The following is an 18,050-nucleotide window of genomic DNA, read 5'->3' on the forward strand; positions in this document are numbered from 1 at the left end:
CCTCACTTTGTAAGAGCCTACAGGTCGGGCGAGGCCCTCTGGTGACCGAAGTGAGGACAGCAATTACCCAGCCGGGGCTGAGACTGGATAGGGCCGGAGACTCCCGAGGGACTATTCATGCTCTTCCTGTGGGTGCTGCATCTCTGAGTTCATGCAAATTCATTGAGCCGTAGAGTGGGGTACACTATGCTTCCCAGCATGTATGTTGCACCTCAGTAAATAGTATTAAAAATAGCTGTGCTGTTTCTGGAGGTCTAAATCAAGTTTTTCTGTCCCTTGAGCTGGTCTCCTTTGCCAGGTTAAGGCGCGAGGCCATTTTCTGCAGAGGGATGCAACCCAGAAGCGAGCGCCTTCCTTCCCCCAGCATCCTGAATGTGCAGGCCCTCCCAAGTGGGTAGCTGTCCAGTGGCTCCTGCAGAAGCCACATTCTAGACTTGGCGCCAGGAGGGCGACAACCCCCAGGGGCTGCCAGTACAGGCTGAGGTGAACGGAGTCAGGTGCAAGATTACCCCAGAGGCCCGACACGAAACACTGACAGCCCGTGGTCTCCCCTAGAAATGGCGCTGATGGGAAAAACACCATCGGAGCATCTCTGAAACTCAGAAAGAAACGAACAGCCCCCTTCTTGGCCTCCTCAGGAGACCAGCGGAGAGAACACGGCACCGTCGATCAGATGGGGAGTTTTCAAGAAAACGCGGTGTAGGTGTGTCAGCCGTAGGACCCAATTTCTACACACCTGGATACCTGTGCCTTTCCAGAACCATTTCCTGGGATGCTCCCAATGCCCTGGAATATTCTAGAAAGAAGGTGGGGTTTGGAACGGGGTGGCCCAGGTTCTAAACCCTGGCTCGCCATTTGCTAGCAGAGGGGTGTATGGCTGCATTGGGTCACCTCCCTGAACCCAAGGCAACTCATCTATAAAAATAAGGTAAAAAAAATAAAAACTCTATCCTCCATGTTGAGATAAGACAAGGATCAGGCATGATAATGGACCAGAGAACACTTCGTACGCTGTCAAGCGCTTTATAAATATAAAGAATTATGAGTATTGTCTGATGACCTAGAACGCACTCCTCTAGATTCTGCATTACTATTTCTCTGTTCCCAGTTCGGAATTCTTTGAAAAATGAGTTGGTTCTTCAGATCTAGCCTCTTTGTTCTCAAAGGTATTGCTTTAAGTTTTAAATGTTGGTCCTATATATATATGTGTGTGTGTGTGTGTGTGTGTGTGTGTGTGTGTGTGTGTGTGTGTTTGTGTGTGTATACATATATACATATATATATAACATAATCTCACCTGCTGAGCTGAGATCAGAACTGGACATTGTGCCAGGCCCTTTGTCACATGTTATTACATTTAACTCCTGTGACAATCTCTTAAAAATAGACATTATAATTTCTATTGCCTTTATAAAAGCAGAAACAGCTTACATTTATAGAGAGCTTTCTAAGTGTCAGACACTGTTCTAAACCCTTTATGGGAGTTAACACGTTTGGTCCTCATGAAGAATCTATGAGGTGTGTAGTATTACAGTTCCCATTTTACAGATGATGAAGCTGAAGCCTACAGAGGGGGAAGTAATTGGCCCAAGATCCCGCCTCCACTGAGTGGCAGAGTTCGGATGATAGGAATCCAGTTGTCCTGACTGGAAAGACGTGATTTCAGTGAAATGGATGATAAAAGAGGTAGTTTTGCTCTTTAATTTAAGGGAAGGTGTTATGGAAACAGAGAGGAACATCAGCCAGCTCAGGCTTAGATGGGATCAGGAAGAATCTTAGGTAAGTGGGAGCCAGGTGAGGTATGGGAAGAACATTCCAAGAAGAAGCCATGCCATGAGCAAAGACAGAGGGCTGAGAAAGTCTGGTGCCTCTGGTTCCAGTGATTAGCATGAGGGCATAAAACATGGAGGTGGGGCAGATCGCAGAGCAAGAGAAGTTACCTGGGGCCAGCTCATGTCTTGTGAGCAAGGTGAGACTCTTATGTACCGTCATGGGAAAATGGAGGTAGAGCTGGTGAAATTGACATAGAGTAAGTGATCTACTCAAGGTGATGGCGTGGCTATGCAGCGGGGATTTGAACCCAGGCAGCTCAGCATTAGAATGCAAAGTCTTTAACCATGCACCGTAGTGCCTTAGGGGAACCTGAATCATGATTCACTAATTCGAGCCCAGGTTCGTTACCATGATTGCATTCAAGCAGCATACTCAGCATCTCTCTTATTTTTTTCTTTTTTATCTGTTCTTGCTCTTTACACATCCCAGAGTAGAAAGAGCATTCATTCTCCTGCAGGGCAGGTTGGCATCAGGGACATTCCTTGATGTTGGCACTGACCACGGCTCAGATATTACCACCATCCCTGCCAGGAAGACCCTGAAAATGCTGCCACCCGTCTCCTTTCCAGAGGGATCTTTGCAAACCCAACTCACAACAAAAACCTCAGACAAGTCACCCTCCCCTTCATAATGAATTGGTACAGGAAAGGAGAGCAGAAAAGAGAGAGAGAGGGAGAGCTCATTAGGTTAATGGGAAATAAATGTCATTCCGCAAGTTTGCATTCTGTAGCACAAAGATCCAAATTTGGATAAAGCTGGAGAATAATTAACCAATAAATCTAAATGATGTTTAGTGTTGTTGTGGGCAACCGTATTCAAATCTCAACTGTTTCACCATTTATCATAAAGCCAAATTGTCTGGGGCAGTTGTTAAATGTCTGTTGTCAAGGATCTCTCTGAGCACTTTAAAAATATAATCTTGAAATGCTGGTAAGGATAATCAACCACTTTATAGATGGGGAGATTGAGGCTAAGAGAGAGAATGGATAACATTCTGAAAAAAATCAACATGGTCAAAAAAACGTTGTTTCTAATTAACTGGACCTTAACCATTTTTAAGCAGCACAGTGCTAGATTTTAAAAATACAGGCTTTCAAATAATACAGACTCCATTACAAATCCACTTAGGCCACTAACAAGCTATATGATCTTGAGCAATTTGCTTTAGCTTTTGAGCCTCAATTCTATCACTTATAAGAAGGAACTAATAATACCTTTCCCACAGAATTGTTGTAAAAATCAAATACAGTATGTAACAAAAAACTACAATTAAATAGTTATCTATGGGGCACCTAGGTGGCTCAGCCAGTTAAGGATCCGACTCTTGGTTTCAGCTCGTTACGATCTCAGGGTTCTGGGACTGAGTCCCACACTGGGCTCTGTGCTCAGCACAGAGTCTGCTTGAGATTCTCTCTCTCTCCCTCTGCTCCTCCCCCAGCTTGTGCACTCTCTCTCTTTCTTACTCTCTCTCTCAAATAAATAAATAAAAATCTTTAATACTAAAAAAACTTCAAAAACAAGAAAGGAATAAAAGAAGAAGAAAAGAAAGGGGACAATAAGCCAACAAATACTGAACACAAAATAAGAGAATATAAATAACTTCACATATATCAGTCATTCCACTAAATGTAAATGAATTAGATTCTCCTATAAAAAGTTTGAGACTGGGGTGCCTGAGTGGTTCAGTCGGTTAAGCGGCTGCCTTCAGCTCAGGTCATGATCCCAGGGTCCTGGGATTGAGTCCCACATTGGGCTCCCTGCTCAGCAGAGAGCCTGCTTCTCTCTCTCCCTCTGTCTCCCAGTTTGTTCTCTCACTCTCTCTCTGTCAAATAAATAAATTCTAAAAAAAAAAAAAAATTTGAGACTAACACACTGAACAACACACACACACACACACACACACACACACACACACACACACACACACATACATTTGGAAAGGTTGAACATGAAGGGATTTAAAAAAGGTCTTGCCAGGGGTGCCTGGGTGGCTCAGTAGGTTAAGTGTCTGCCTTCGGCTCAGGTCACGATCTCAGGGTTGGGAGATCGAGCTCCATGTTGGGCTCCTTGCTCAGCGGGGAGTCTGCTTCTCCCTCTCCCTCTGCCCCTTTCCCCTCTTGTGCTCATGCACTCTCTCACTCTCTCAAATAAATCAATAAAATCTTTTAAAAATATATAAATAAATAAATAAGGTCTTGCAGGCAAACCAACTAAAAGAAATCAAGCAAGGGTGCCTGGGTGGCTCAGTTGTTAAGCATCTGCCTTCGGCTCAGGTCATGATCCCAGAGTCCTGGGATCGAGCCCCGCATCGGGCTCCCTGCTCTGCGGGAAGCCTGCTTCTCCCTCTCCCACTCCTCCTGCTTGTGTTCCTGCTCTCGCTATGTCTCTCTGTGTCAAATAAATAAATAAAATCTTTAAAAAAAAAGAAATCAAGAAAAATAAAATAAGGCAAAAATCATTCATGGAGAAAAGAGGGACCATATCATAATCAAAGGAACAATCTGCTAAGGAAATAAAACAATAATAAACTTAGATGCACCTAAAAACATAATCTCAAAATATATACATGCTCTGGAGAAACTCTTGCCCATGTGCACAGTGAGACATACGTAAGAATAGGCAAGGCAGTTTTATGTCTTAGAACAGAAACAACTAAATATCCACCAGCAGAAGAATGGAATTAAAAATAAAAAGAATAGGGTGCCTGGGTGGCTCAGTCGTTAAGCGTCTGCCTTTGGCTCAGGTCATGATCCCAGGGTCCTGGGATCGAGCCCCGCATCGGGCTCCCTGCTCCGCGGGAAGTCTGCTTCTCCCTCTCCCACTCCCCCCGCTTCTGTTCCCTCTCTCGCTGTCTCTCTCTCTCTCAAATAAATAAATAAAATCTTTAAAAAAATAAAAAATAAAAAATAAAAAGAATATTGTGTAGCAGTTAAGATGAATGAATTAGGGGTGCCTGGGTGGCTCAGTCGTTAAGCATCTGCCTTTGGTTCAGGTCATGATCCCAGCGTCCTGGGATTGAGCCCCGCGTCGGGCTCCCTGCTCCGCGGGAAGCTTGCTTCTCCCTCTCCCACTCCCCCTGCTTGTGTTCCCTCTCTTGCTGTGTCTCTCTCTGTCAAATAAATAAATAAAATCTTTAAAAAAAAAGATGAATGAATTAGAGCTCCACATATTATCATGGAGTGGTCTCCAAACATGGTACAAAAGGCAACAAAGTAAGTTGCAGAATCATGTTACTATATGTGGTTAAAGTTCAAATACATATGCCAGGGAATTCCATACTCCAACCACAGGATGATAGTCTCCTCTAGGGAGCAAGGAAGAAGGAAGGAGGAAGGAGTGGGAGCTTTAGGAATGGAAACAAAGCCGCCAACATAGCGAGAGCAGGAACACAAGCAGGAGGAGTGGGAGAGGGAAAAGCAGGCTTCCCGCAGGGCAGGGAGCTGATGTGGGACTCGATCCCAGGACCCTGGGATCAGGACCTGAGCCAAAGGCAGACGCTTAACGACTGAGCCACCCAGGCACTCAAATGTTAAACAAACATTTAAGTATGTTTTCTTTCCTTAAAAGTATCTGAATCTGATACCACAGATTTTTAATTTATGTGAACCCTGGGTGCTTGGTGCATAAGCATTGATTATATTATTCATTCTACTTTTCCTTGTGTTTGGCAAATGTCTTAATAAAACATTAAAAACTACCAAATGTGATCATTTATTTAAAGTTTCCAGCTTGGTGGCTAACATAAAATTAGCATTTTATTCATTTCAAGTCACCTTCTGTTTCCACAGAAAATGTTTCATTTCAGCAATATCTATAAAAACCTTTCTTTACTGGATTACCTACTTTGTTTCCTCCAGTGGACCATGCTGAATAGAATGCCACCTTCTCCTGGTGACTTCCCACTATCATTCTAGAATCAAATATTGGGCTGGGCTCTCTTGCACTAATGCTAAAGAAAGAGTAACCCCAATGGCTTTGCACTCAATGGCCTGGTTTGCTTGGCTGAGATACTAGAAAATTCAGAGCAGGAAGATGATAAAGCTTTCCTGTGGATTCCTTCAGCTTCCAACCCAGACACTCAATGCTATGGTGGTCCTGCTCTAAGATTCACTCAATCAATTAAAAAAGAAATACAGGGGTGCCTAGGTGGCTCAGTTGGTTAAGCATCTACCTTCAGCTCAGGTCATGATCCCGGGGTCCTGGGATTGAACCCCGCATCAGGCTCCCTGCTCACAGGGAGTCTGCTTCTCCCTCTCCTGTTCCCCCTGCTTGTGCTGTCTCTCTCTCTCTCTGTCAAATAAATTAATAAAATATTTTTAAAAATACATAATGAGCACCTATTTGTCTAATCGCTAGGGTGATGGCTTGAAGAAGGGTCCACATTCCTTGGTGACCAGAAAGAATAACTCTGCTGATAGACAGTGAGATCATTGCTAATTAAAAGACAGTGCATGCCCGTTAAGCAAAGACCTTAAAATACACTCCTGTGCGACTTTAAAAGAAATTATCGAAGCCGCAGGCATCTCTCCGATGTTGGGGTTTCATGTAGTGGCAGCACAGGCAGGGCAAGGAATATCTGGGCGATGGAGGAGCGCTTCCTCTCACCTGGGAAATCAAGAGCTGGTGCTGGGCTCTGTGGGCTCCTTTATTTACAGCTGTGAATTTTTTGCAAAGACGGAGGTTGATTTTGTGCTCAGGGGACAGTTGGTCATGGCTATAGACATTTCTGGTTGTCACAACGAAGGGGGGATGGTATGTTGCTGGTATTTGGTAGGTGGAGGCCAGGGATGCTGCTCAGCATCCTAGGGGGCATGGGACCGCCTCCCCACAGCAAAGGACGATGTGGCTTGAAATGTCCACAGTGCCGCAGTTGAAAACCTTGGTATACAGCCATGGCAACCTCCCCACGGGGCTCTGCCCTCCAGAAGCTCAGAGCAGTTCATTAGCTCACCCAAAGCCATGTAGACAGAAGTGGCCCCAGCGAGGGTTTCAAGCTACATTTGCCCGACTCTGAGCCTGACTGCCTCTAGCAGAAGTCTTGTTCTCACGAGGCCAGCTGTGAACACAGTCGCCATTCACATTCACCCCCTTAAAGCTAGGGCTGCTTACCCTCCCTCCCCGACAGTTGCTGAAGGCAAGGCGACCTCGTCTGTCCCTTCTGGCTAGGCGCACTCTGTTTATTCTCGTGGTCCTTCCAAGAACCCTGCTGTGTGTGGACCCCAGAAGGTCTCCTTTGAAGAGCAGTGAGTGTGGACAGGATTGGAATTGATGGGCCAGAGGGCACTTGAGAGGAGCTGGTGGAGGCTGGCTGAACCGACTGGCCTCTGGCTTTTCCTGAGGACTTAATGAGCTGTCCTCCCCCTTGGATCCATCTCTCTGAACAGGGCCTAGAGGCAGGGAATGTGTTCTCCCAAACGCCTGCTGGGGCTTCCCTCTTACCTGATCACAGAGGGTTCCAATCAGGCCTTCCAGATCCTGCTTCTCGTGGAGGACCATCTGCTTCTCCTCGTATTCTTGCTCCAGCTGCATTTCGAGCTGGCGGAGCTGCGGGCACAAAGGGCAGATGCAGACATAGGCTAAATGAGCTCTATCCGGACAAAACCCACAAGGCAGGGAGACCATCTGGGGGGCGCGGGATGTGAAGCTCGCAGCCCCTTGCCCTGTTTCACAAAGGCCGCCCTAGCGATTAGGAAGTGGGTGTCTCTGTTGGAGAACTCAGGAGCCTAAGAACTTGGGGATAGCTGGCCAACGATGGGGAGCCCCCGCCACTCACTGTGAAACCCTCGCCCCACAGTTCCTTGCCCACTCCCCAACAGCTGTTTCCTTACTATGCCATGACCTTGACTGAATAGCTGCAAATCTTGGCACTCTGACTTTTTAAGGCTCTGGGCAACATTATACCCAACATATTAAAATGTAGCCACCTTCTTTATCAAATAGACTGTGACTCCATTAAAAAAAAAAAAAGAGGAAGAAGTTTGCATTTGCCATTACTCGGTGTTATGGATTACATGTTCGGGTCTCTCCCAAATACCTATGTTGAAATTCTAAACCCCCCTGCGCAGTATTATCTGAAGACGCAGGCTTTGGGAGATAACTGGGTTTAGGTGAGGTCCGGGGGAGTGGAGCCCCCATACTGGGATCAGGGCCTTTCTAAGAAGAGATCGTAGAGAGCTTGCTTCTTCTGTCTCTCTCCACCACCTGAGGACACAGCAAGAAGGCAGCTGTGTGCAAGCCAGGAGGAGGGCCCTCACCAGAGGCCCAATCTGCTGGCACCTTGATCTTGGACTCCCCAATGTCCAGAACTGCGAGAAATGAATGTTTGTCCTCTCAGCCCCTGGTCTGTGATACTCTGTTATAGCCGTCCAAACAGACTAAGACATTTGGCTCCGGGCAACTCATTTCATTTCATTGGCTCTGATTTCTCTAATCACCCAGCAAAGGCAGGTGTTCTCCACTAAAGTGAATACCCCACGATAACCCCTTTGCACACCCTCTTCCCCGCCAGCCCTTCTCCTATATGCTGCCTTGCCCACCCCTTCTTCCTCCCTTTCCATGCTGTATTAATGACCCTATTGCATAGGTGGGCAAACTGAGTCAGAGAGACGTTCTAAGGCCCCTACTCCTAAGTCGGTTGCCGCTAAGAGCAGTTAGCGTTCTACCTCCGACACCAGCTCTTCTGCCACCCCAGACAGCCATCACCATTCCCACCCAGGTCGCTAAAACAATTGATTTCCTGCCACAGTGAAAGATAGATGGAGCAGAGCAGGCACTAGATGAAGTCCAAGTGTCTGCCATCAAGAGAAAAGTACCTTTCTCTGACCTTGCTCTCTCCCTTTATAAATCTGTCCACGCAAAAGCCTCAGGAAGGCCGGGGTCACATCTCCACTTCATCGGGGCCCTGGCTCAGGGCACTCATGATGCTTTGAGACACTTTTAGAATGCACCAGAAGTTGTGCAACCTTCACACAAGGGCATAGGGGCAGGGACAGAGGGCTTCCATCTCCTGGCCCATGGAGGGCAAACTAGTGATTGATGGCCACTTATGTAAAAAGCAAGTCCATTTAAGAGTGAGAGACACAAGGCCCTCTGCTCATATCTGCTTTTAGAGTGGAGGCTGGTAAAGCTAAAACACATTTTGAAAAATACACAAAATAATAAAGACTCTGTATCAAGCCAGGCAAAGTTTTCTGGAGTGTGTTCTGCAGGATGGCTCCCCATGGCGTGATGGGTACGTAGGTGGAGGAAAGTCCATGCTAGAATGAGTGTGGGAACCACTGAGTTAACGGGTTCTTCAGTGCAAGACTTATCAGAGCCTTTGGCAAATTCATGTGCAGGAAGCACTAGGATGCGGCATTGCCCAAGGCTGACTTCTATCAATGCTTCCTAAAATGGCCTTCCACGGTCCAAACATTTGCAAAAGAAAAAGAATTTAAATCTAGCATTTTCAGTAAGAGACTGGGCTTGGGAGTGAGACAGACCTAAGCTTCAAGTCCTAGCTTGGCTACTTCCCCGCTAGGTAACTTTGGGCAACTCACTTCACCATTTTGAACTCTGGTTTTCTCATCTGTGAACCAGGACCACAAACCTCACAGAATCCTTCAGAGGAGCAAGAAAGCTGACGGACAACAAGAACCCATCTGGGTGCACGGTGCTCACTGGGTGTTCAAAGAATCCCATTCATTTCTCCCAGATATGTAAGAATGGAGAAAAAGCAGAAACTGACCCCTTGATGCAAACTCCCAGCACTTTACAGTTTACAAGCTACTGCCCATTCTTTTATCTCCTCTTCACAATAGCAGAGGAGGGCAGAATATTTTCTATCATTGCTTGTATGTCTTAGATCAGAAAATAGAGTCTCAGGGAAGTTCTGAGACTTAACTCAGGGACACACAGGTCTGGATGAGTCCAAAATCGTTGACTTTCTTTCCAACCCTGGGGAGTTTGGGAAGGAATGCGCTTGATTCCTCGGGATGAATCCATGTAAAGCCCCAGAGGGACTGAGCTTTAGGGGGACCCCAAAAGGAGTATTTGAAGAGCAGGACAGGCAGCAGATGCAGCAGCATCCACCACTGGGGGGGTGAAGATTGGGCTCAGCTCTCAAACACTTCCCTGGAGTAAGGGCAGGGTACCAAGGCAGTCTGATCTGCCTGAGGATGTGCTCAGCGAGACTCCCATCTCCTGCCGAGGTTCTGACAATCACCAAGACGCCCTTCAGTCCTGCCCAGGAGGATGCTTGGCTGTGGGCTCTGCAGGGCGCCAAGGCCCCATGCCCTCCTTCTCTTGGATGGACGAATCACATCCAGGAGCAAGGGAACCACCCGGCTGGTTCATTGGCTCTTCTGCAGGGCCCACTGCTGGAAATCCACTATTGCTTGTAAGTTTCCAACAAACAAGGATTCCATTACAAAACTGCTGCAATGTTTCCCCATCTGAGATCTCCCTGAGTCTTCACTGTGACCCTGCAAGTAGTCACATTATCCTATCTTACAGATGAGAACAGTGAAGCTTATTAGTAAGGTTGTGTGGTTCCTCCAATAAATAGCCCCACACTTGGTAGCTGATGACATTGAGACCTGACCCAAGCATGACTTGACTCCATGACTCCAATGAAAAGCAGTGACATTGGCTTTCTTGTGTGTCTTATAAACGGGCTCTGAGTGACCAGCGCTGGATACAGAGCAAGGAGTCCAGGAAGAGCATGGACTTAAGTAGCAGTGAAGGCTTTTAAATCACTTTCCCAAGATGGCACCATTGTTAAGGTGGAAGGGCAGAGATCCAAACCAAGAGTCTGGGAATTCCAACACCCAGGCCCTCAAGCCCTACAGCCTAGAGGCCTCTGCAGACAGACCACCGAGGGAGCCTATAACAGGAATCAGCTTTGGAAAATGCTACTCCACCCCTTCTTGGAGATCCAACTGCCCACGAGATGATGAAGGACCTGGAGGGGTCCCACAGCGAGAAAACCTGTTCACTGAGCCATAATCCACAGCTTTCCAGCCATCCCACTTAAGAGATGCATCTTCTATTCATATCAATCAATGCATCTGTAAGAATGTTTATCTCAGCATTGGTTAGAGTAACAGAAAATCCGAAAATCCTCAATTCCCAACCACAGGGGACTTGTTGAAGAGATTACAGCACGTGCCTAAGGTGGACTGCTTTTAAAGCTCTTAAATATGTAAGTTAGATCTGTATTTACTGACATGGAAAAAGGCCCAGGACACACCGCTGAGGGAAATAGCAGGCGTCAAGAAAGCATGACCCCATTTAGGGAAAATGATATCTCAATAAATATGTATGCGTGTGTGTACAACGACAGAGAGCTATGAAATGACTTTTAAAATAGTAATAATGATGGTTTCTAGGTGGTACGATTGCAAGGATTTATTGCTTTCTTACCCACTGTTTGAAATGTCTGCAGGAGCTTGGATGAAGTGTAAGAAATTATTTGCAAAGGAAATAGCCACAAGAGACTAGTCCCCTCCTTGAAACCTGTTAAGTCCTTCCTCAAGGTATAAAATTACATGGCATTATGGGCTTTTGGCAGACATCTTGGGGTGCTGATGCATGACAGTTCCAGTAGCTTCTGGAAGTTCTAGGACCATATTTAAGATAGGTATTTCTGCTCTAGCACCCCTGACAGCTAAGGTCTTAGGTGGTTGCAGGAACAGTTTGTCCCCAGGCCCTAGAATCCACCCCTCTCCCCGCCTCCCACGCAAAGGAAGATGGCACCAGGACCAGACCTGCCAGGGTCCAAGGGCACAGTTCTGCTTTCTGTTCACATACCCGCTTCTGGCACGACTGGCGGACATCTTCCAGCTCCTCTTCCTGGTCCTCACGATCCTTCTGGTGCATCTGCTTCATCCGCTCGATCTCCAGCTCAAACCTCTGGCGGAGCTGGGGGGGGCGGACAGCAAGGACAGAGGCACATGAGGGTGACCCACACCAATCATGTCAGACTGGTTATCCCCCCTCCTGTGTTTTTCATTTCTGGAGTGCGGGGAGGAGAGTCAAGTCATCCCCCAGGTACCCAGGAAGGTCAGAAATGATGGATAAATAGCCCAGGTGCTGCCTCTATCCCTTCCTGCAGTCATTACAAGCATCACTAATCAATCACACTTTTTCCCATTGACTTTAGACAGAAGACTCCTTCAGGATCCTTCTCAACACTTTCAACACAAAACAAATGTGTCATCCCTGGAGCAAGCATCAGTGAGGGTTTTTTGGATGGATGGCTAGGTGGGTGGATGGATGGTAGAACAAAAGTTTATGCATGAAAACAAGGCTGCAGAGGGAGAACGTTTGCCCAAAATGTCACCTTAGACAATTCACTTTGCCTCTGATTACTCTGTGGAAAACCACCACCTCAGGATGCTTTACGAGAATTCGGTGAGATCGCCCGCCTTAAGTATCTAGCACATCGTCTGGCACACGATTATGACTTTCTCTTTTGAAAGCAGACAGGAAGGACTGCCCTTCTCCCTTTCTGGAAGACAAAATTAAAAGCTGTGTCCCTTTTAAATGAGAACCTCCAAAATTTGCTCAGAGCCAACAAAGAGCCACCTGCGGTGCAGGATGTTTAAACTGTGTGACATTGTATAGAAGGTTCTAGAATTGGAAGCAGATGTCATGGGTTCCTGTGGCGGTTCGAGACGCTCCTTTCTTGATCTTTGTAATTGAGGGACTGACCCAAGCTCTTGCTTCTCAAATTCCGTGGTGTGTTAGCATTACATAAAGCTATTTTTAAAAATTTACATTTCAGGGCTTCACCCTAGACCTACCGGATCAGAATCTCTGGAGTACGGGCTCCAAGAATTTATACTTCCAAGCTTCCATTTATCTGTACTCTAATGCCGTTGGTCATGGAGCAGCATTTGGAACCCAATACCTTAGATGGGTTACAATGTAGAAACTATGATCACTTACCACACCACCCAGAGCCCCCTACCAAGCCTTTGGAAGGTTACAATTGCTGTCCCTCACATGGAAATTAAATTGGGAAAAAACAATCTTGGTCTTTTAAAATGTTCACAATATTCTCCACCATGCAGGACCATGGTGGAGAGGCAAAAGGTAGCGTACCACAGAGCCCCTATTACAGTTCCTGGCATAAAACAGGCTCACTTTAAATGTCAACCTCCTTCCTCGCCTCCTTTAAAATGACAGAGGTTATGGGAAGATAATCCAAAACGAGGAGCTTAAGCAAGTAAATATAATATTTCTTTTTCATTTTTTTTCTAGCCTCTTGGACACTCCTGACATCTGCAATACAATTTATGTCAAGCTTATATGAGTTAACGTAAAATTCCCTGGAAAAAGTGCTATACTGTGATCAATAAATATCTCCCGATGTCTACAAGGACACAGTGTGGCGTGAGGTTCTGGGCGAAGCTAAAGACGGATTCAAGTGTTGCGTCAGCCTCGCCTTCTGTGTATGCTGAGGGTTGAAAATTAGGAAGGACGCATTAACTTCCCAGTCCCTGAGGTCACAGGAGTACATTTCTGCTCCTGAGCACCGAGGGGTCCCCTGGTGGTATCTTAAAGAACTCAGAATTTTCCAAAATGCTCGCTTTATTCTTGACTCTGGATTGCTATACGAACTGCGCCATTCTCCACGTTCCTTAAAACGATCTACGAAGATACTCCACCTCCTTCATGAACCTCCGTGGATTCCTAGCTGGATCTGGGGGAAGCCAGGGGATTGACGAGGCTCCAGTTTTCTCTGTACAGAGGAGGAGACTGAAGTCTAGAGAAGACAGGGGGGCTTGCTTAAGGTCATAGAGACTGAGCTGCCTGGAGGACCCCATGTGGATGTGACCATATTTCAGCTCCTTGAATGCCACAGGACTTTCCTCCCCCCAGGCCTTTGCATGGGCTATTCCTCCTGCATGGAACTCTCTTGGTGCCAACTTGGACTCATCCTTCAGTAAATGTCACTTCCTCCAGGAAGTCTTCCCTGATTGTTCCCCCAACCTTGCTCCCAAGACCAGAGATGCAAATTAAACTTTCTCAAGATACTCAGCATGACTATAAACTTCCAGAAGGCAGAGGGCACATCTGCCTTGTTTTGTTTTGTTTTTAGAGAGACAGAGAGAGTGGTGGGGAGGGACTGAGGGAGAGGGAGAAAGAGAATCCCAAGTAGGTCCACACTGAGCATGGAGCCTGACGCAGGGCTCGATCACACGACCCTGAGACCATGCCCTGAGCCAAAATCAAGAGTCAGATGCTTAACTGACTGAGCCACCCAGGCGCCCATGTCTTGTTTACACCTGCATCCTTAGCATCCACACCTTACATGATGCAAAGTAGGCGCTTGACAAATTCTCGTAGCCTGAGTGAGCTAAAGGAGCTCAGTTTTCTGAACTGCTTCAGACTCTGTCCCTCCATGCCCGCCACACCCGGTCTCAGTACTTAGGAGGTTCCTTGCCAGTGGAGTGAGAGTAACTGAGAAGCCAGGGCAGGCACCCCTGCCTTCCCACTCCCTCACCCCACTGAACCAGAGCTGCTCAGAGTTCATCTGCTCTACATATTCATGCTACCTAGTCAGATTTTCTCGGAAAGGGGGTCCCCGCCTTATAACCACTTCAAAATCATTGCCACTTGTGAAATGCCACATGAGAAATTTCTTTCCAGCTAAGTCTCAGGAAAAGGCTTTGTTTCCACTTGAAAATCTGGTTTGTTTTTACCTTGGGATAGCAAAGAACACGCAACTCACATTTCCTTTTTCTCTCTGGCCACCAGGAATTTCAGAGCTGAAACCATTAAGGGTATAAGATCACATGTTTTGTGTATCCGCCATCCCCAAACCTCCTTGGTGTCTATTTTAGTGTATGTTTTTCTGGCTTGGATTGTTTTATTATAATTTTTCTGTTTTAGGATGCATACATTCTATATTCTTTGTGGAATGAGGCGGGCACGTCAACAAAGGAGTCTACAAAGAAAATCTTCATCGGAAACTTCATTAAGGGTGCTGGTATTAGCGGAGTCGCTATTCCTGCCTTATTTCCCTTAGTGGTTTTGTGTTTCCCAAAGATTAGTGCCCCAATCTTCCTGGAGGTTGTGCACAGCGCTGTGCATGCAGCAGGTGATCTGGACTCAGATGTCACGAGCTCCAGATCCATCCCTGGCACCCCCTCTGGGTCTCCGAGCCTCAGCTTCCACCTCTATGAAGAGGGGATCATACTGGTGTCTGGCCCTCGCAGGACGGCAGGAGTGGGCTAGATCAGGAAGGATCTAAATGCCAGGCGTGGAGGTTAAGAGGATCTCGGGGTTGATAGGGAGCCACAGCAGAATAAGGAGACGCTGAGCAAGGTGAGGTGCTGGTGTTGCATTTCAATAACCCCCTTCCGCACCAGAGCCAGTATGGGACCTGGGACCGAGATCTCCTACCTGCTGCAGCTGCTTGATGGTGTTCTCTTGTTGGTTCTGGATTTTCTGTTGCTCGAGGGCGCTAGATTCCAGCTTCCAGAGCCTCTCCTTCAAGCCAGCTACACAGTTCTCTCCCAGAGAGGACAACCCCAACAGCTCCCGCTTATGGGCCTGCAGAGTCTCCACCTCCTGCTTCAGCTGCGAGGTTTCCTGCTCCTTTTGCTACAGAGATCAAGGGAGCGGAGATCCAGAGTCGTGTGACCACAGGTCCCATCACCAGGGAACAACCTGTCATCCCTACCTCGGCCTGGAAACCCTGGCCGACACAGAGGGCTGCTCCCTGGGACAGTTCACACAAGCAGGGGTGGGGGCCTTTGTGGGGAGCAACACCACGGCCCCCAGAGTTAGACCTCAAAGCACATAAAGGGAGTGTTTGCCCATTTGTAAGCCGGGCATCTGCCGAGGAAGGGATTGAGACACTGGGGCAGTGAGGCAAGGTGTCCAGAAATGACTCGTCCAGGTTAGAAAGTCAGCTCCAGGGTCAAAGAACTTTGGGCTAGATCAAGAAATTGCTGAATGCCAGGCTGAGATCTCTCTTGGGGGTAGCAGGGAGCCACAGAAGGACGGGGAGCTATTGAGTAAAGTGCCCGTGTCATATTTTAATAAAATCCCTCTGCACTAGAGCCCGCATGGGACGGGGCACTGACCCTGGATGGGGTGACAGTAACTCATTCTTTGCCCAGCCTCTCCTACCTCCCAGGTGGGTACCTTGAAAGTGTTCAGATCATCTGATGATCACTCTTCCAACCACTGTTTGTTGTATTAAGGCACCCTGGGACCCATGACTTCAGCTGGTTGGCGGGGACTAGCATACCCCTGCCCCCAACCCCCTCCAGAGTTCTCTCCCTGTCACTATTTACCTTGGGTGCACAGGGGGGTTTCCTGGAAGCCAGCAACTAAGAGCCTAGAGGGCTCCATTCCCTCCCCATCCCTTACCTTCAACTGTTGCTGAAGCTGGCCTAGTTCCCACCGGACGCTGGTGTTCTCCTGGGTCACTTTCTCTCGAAGACCCTTCTCAAACACGGACTCCCCCAGGGCCTGGGCCAGCTGCATATCAAACCTGTTTAAGCAGAGCATATGTCACAGCACTGTGGGGGGGCCCTGGGGCTTGGGGGGGAACAAGGGCTGGAGAGAAGCAGTGAGCCTGCTGGCAAGCACGACAAAGAGACAGAGAGAGAGAAAGAGAGGGAGGGACAGAGAGATGGAAGGTTTCGCACGGTGCTTTTATGTAAGGTTGTGGATATGCAGGAGGAATCTAGAATGTCAGAGAGCAACTTTTAGGGCTCAAATAGAGTTTCCACAAAAATAATGGAGACTTATATAAAACACGATTAAATACAGAGGTGAAAACCAGAGTAGAATAAAACCATATACAGATGCAGAAAGAAGAAAAAAACATATAGAATCACAGAAAAATCTCATCTATCTGGTTTGCCCATATATGCGAAGACTCTTTAAATCTACAAGGCCCAGGTTTGGGGTCTAACAGTCACTGATCGGTGAAGGAATGGAGGTATATATCTGCACAAACGAGAGAGTCTACACTGCGTCTCCTACAGGATATCACCTTGCTCCTGCACTCATCAGCTATGTTAGAGCCCAGTGATTATTGATAAAAGGCTGGACATTAATACATTCAGTCTTGCCTTCATTTGTTTCCCCAGCAAAAAACACAGAGACTCGACAGTCCTCTTGGGGGCTGTCCCGGGAATCAGGAAATGCCTCATTTGGGGTCCATCTACCCCTCCACAATGGTGACCGCTGAGTGAGAAACACCTCCAGGATGTGACATCATTCCATGCAGTTCCTTGCGCTTCTACCCCTCTCCCAGATGAGGAAACCAGTAGAGGAGGCTCTACCAAGGCTCAATAAGATGTGACCGTGGTCACTTGCCCTTGGTCACTTGCCCTCGGCCTACACAGAAAGCCCCACAGCTCCAGGGAACTGGGCATGGTCAGAATGGCTGAGCTGGGCATGGGGCCTGGGCCCCGGTGAGAAGAAAGTCTCCCCTGTTACAAGACTATCCAATGTATCTTAACACTAGATGGTCATTCAAAGCCTCAGATTCCCGAGAGAGCCCATCATGAGTCACATGAGGGAGTTCTCCTGTTGGAAGAGCCCAGGAGCTTTCTGATTGGCTGATGGTGACATCATTCAAGAGGCACCACTGGCCGCCTAGAAAGGGAACCATCCTATGGGTAATAATGCTCCAGGGTCGCAGAGTGCCGGGTTCTGGGCTCTGCCGTGGGGTTCGTGTAGTAACAATTCAACAAGAAACATGGTAATGATACCCGTTTTACAGAAGAGGAAGCTGAAGTTCAGAGAGGCAGAGTGATTCGGCCCCAAATGCCAGCCGGCATCCAGCTTCTCTGCTGTCTTAGCTAGCCCCCCATCTACCTGGCACAGGTCGGGGCACACTGTGGGGACAGGCAGTGACAGAGGGTTCCGAGGAGTCCCTGACCTAACAGGCCACCTGATGCCAAAGAATGGCTCCTACGGAGACCCGAACTTCTGGAACACACGGACCGACCAACTGCCTGAGGCCAGATGGATTCACACACCTGCTTCACCCCACCCGAAGTAGCCCTGGGGTCTAACCTCCAGCGAGTGTGGGAGTCTGAGCCCAGCACAGGCCTCACCGCAAGGAAGCAGGCTGGGAGTTCCATCAGCCCCCGGAACTGAGCTCTGTGACCTGTGGGGTAACCGTGGCAACAGGAAGCCAAGCCCAGATGGAACCACTTCGGGCCGCTGTGAACTTAGAAGCCACAGTGGGAGCAGGGAAACTA

General features: G+C 47.7%; 1 protein-coding gene across 1 annotated transcript in view; it reads right to left on the minus strand.

Moving 5' to 3' along the window:
* The window catches only part of MYO18B (myosin XVIIIB), a 227,310-nt gene that overhangs the window by 90,626 nt on the left and 118,634 nt on the right, over positions 1-18,050 (minus strand). Inside the window, exons 29-32 of the mRNA XM_078060114.1 lie at positions 16,201-16,324; positions 15,226-15,426; positions 11,623-11,733; positions 7,273-7,377 (exon numbers count right to left, since the gene is read on the minus strand). Of these exons, the coding sequence (XP_077916240.1) occupies positions 7,273-7,377; positions 11,623-11,733; positions 15,226-15,426; positions 16,201-16,324 (541 nt within the window). The remainder of the gene's footprint in view (positions 1-7,272; positions 7,378-11,622; positions 11,734-15,225; positions 15,427-16,200; positions 16,325-18,050) is intronic.

This window comes from Halichoerus grypus, chromosome 13 (genome assembly GCF_964656455.1).
Source record: "Halichoerus grypus chromosome 13, mHalGry1.hap1.1, whole genome shotgun sequence".
NCBI lineage: Eukaryota > Metazoa > Chordata > Mammalia > Carnivora > Phocidae > Halichoerus > Halichoerus grypus.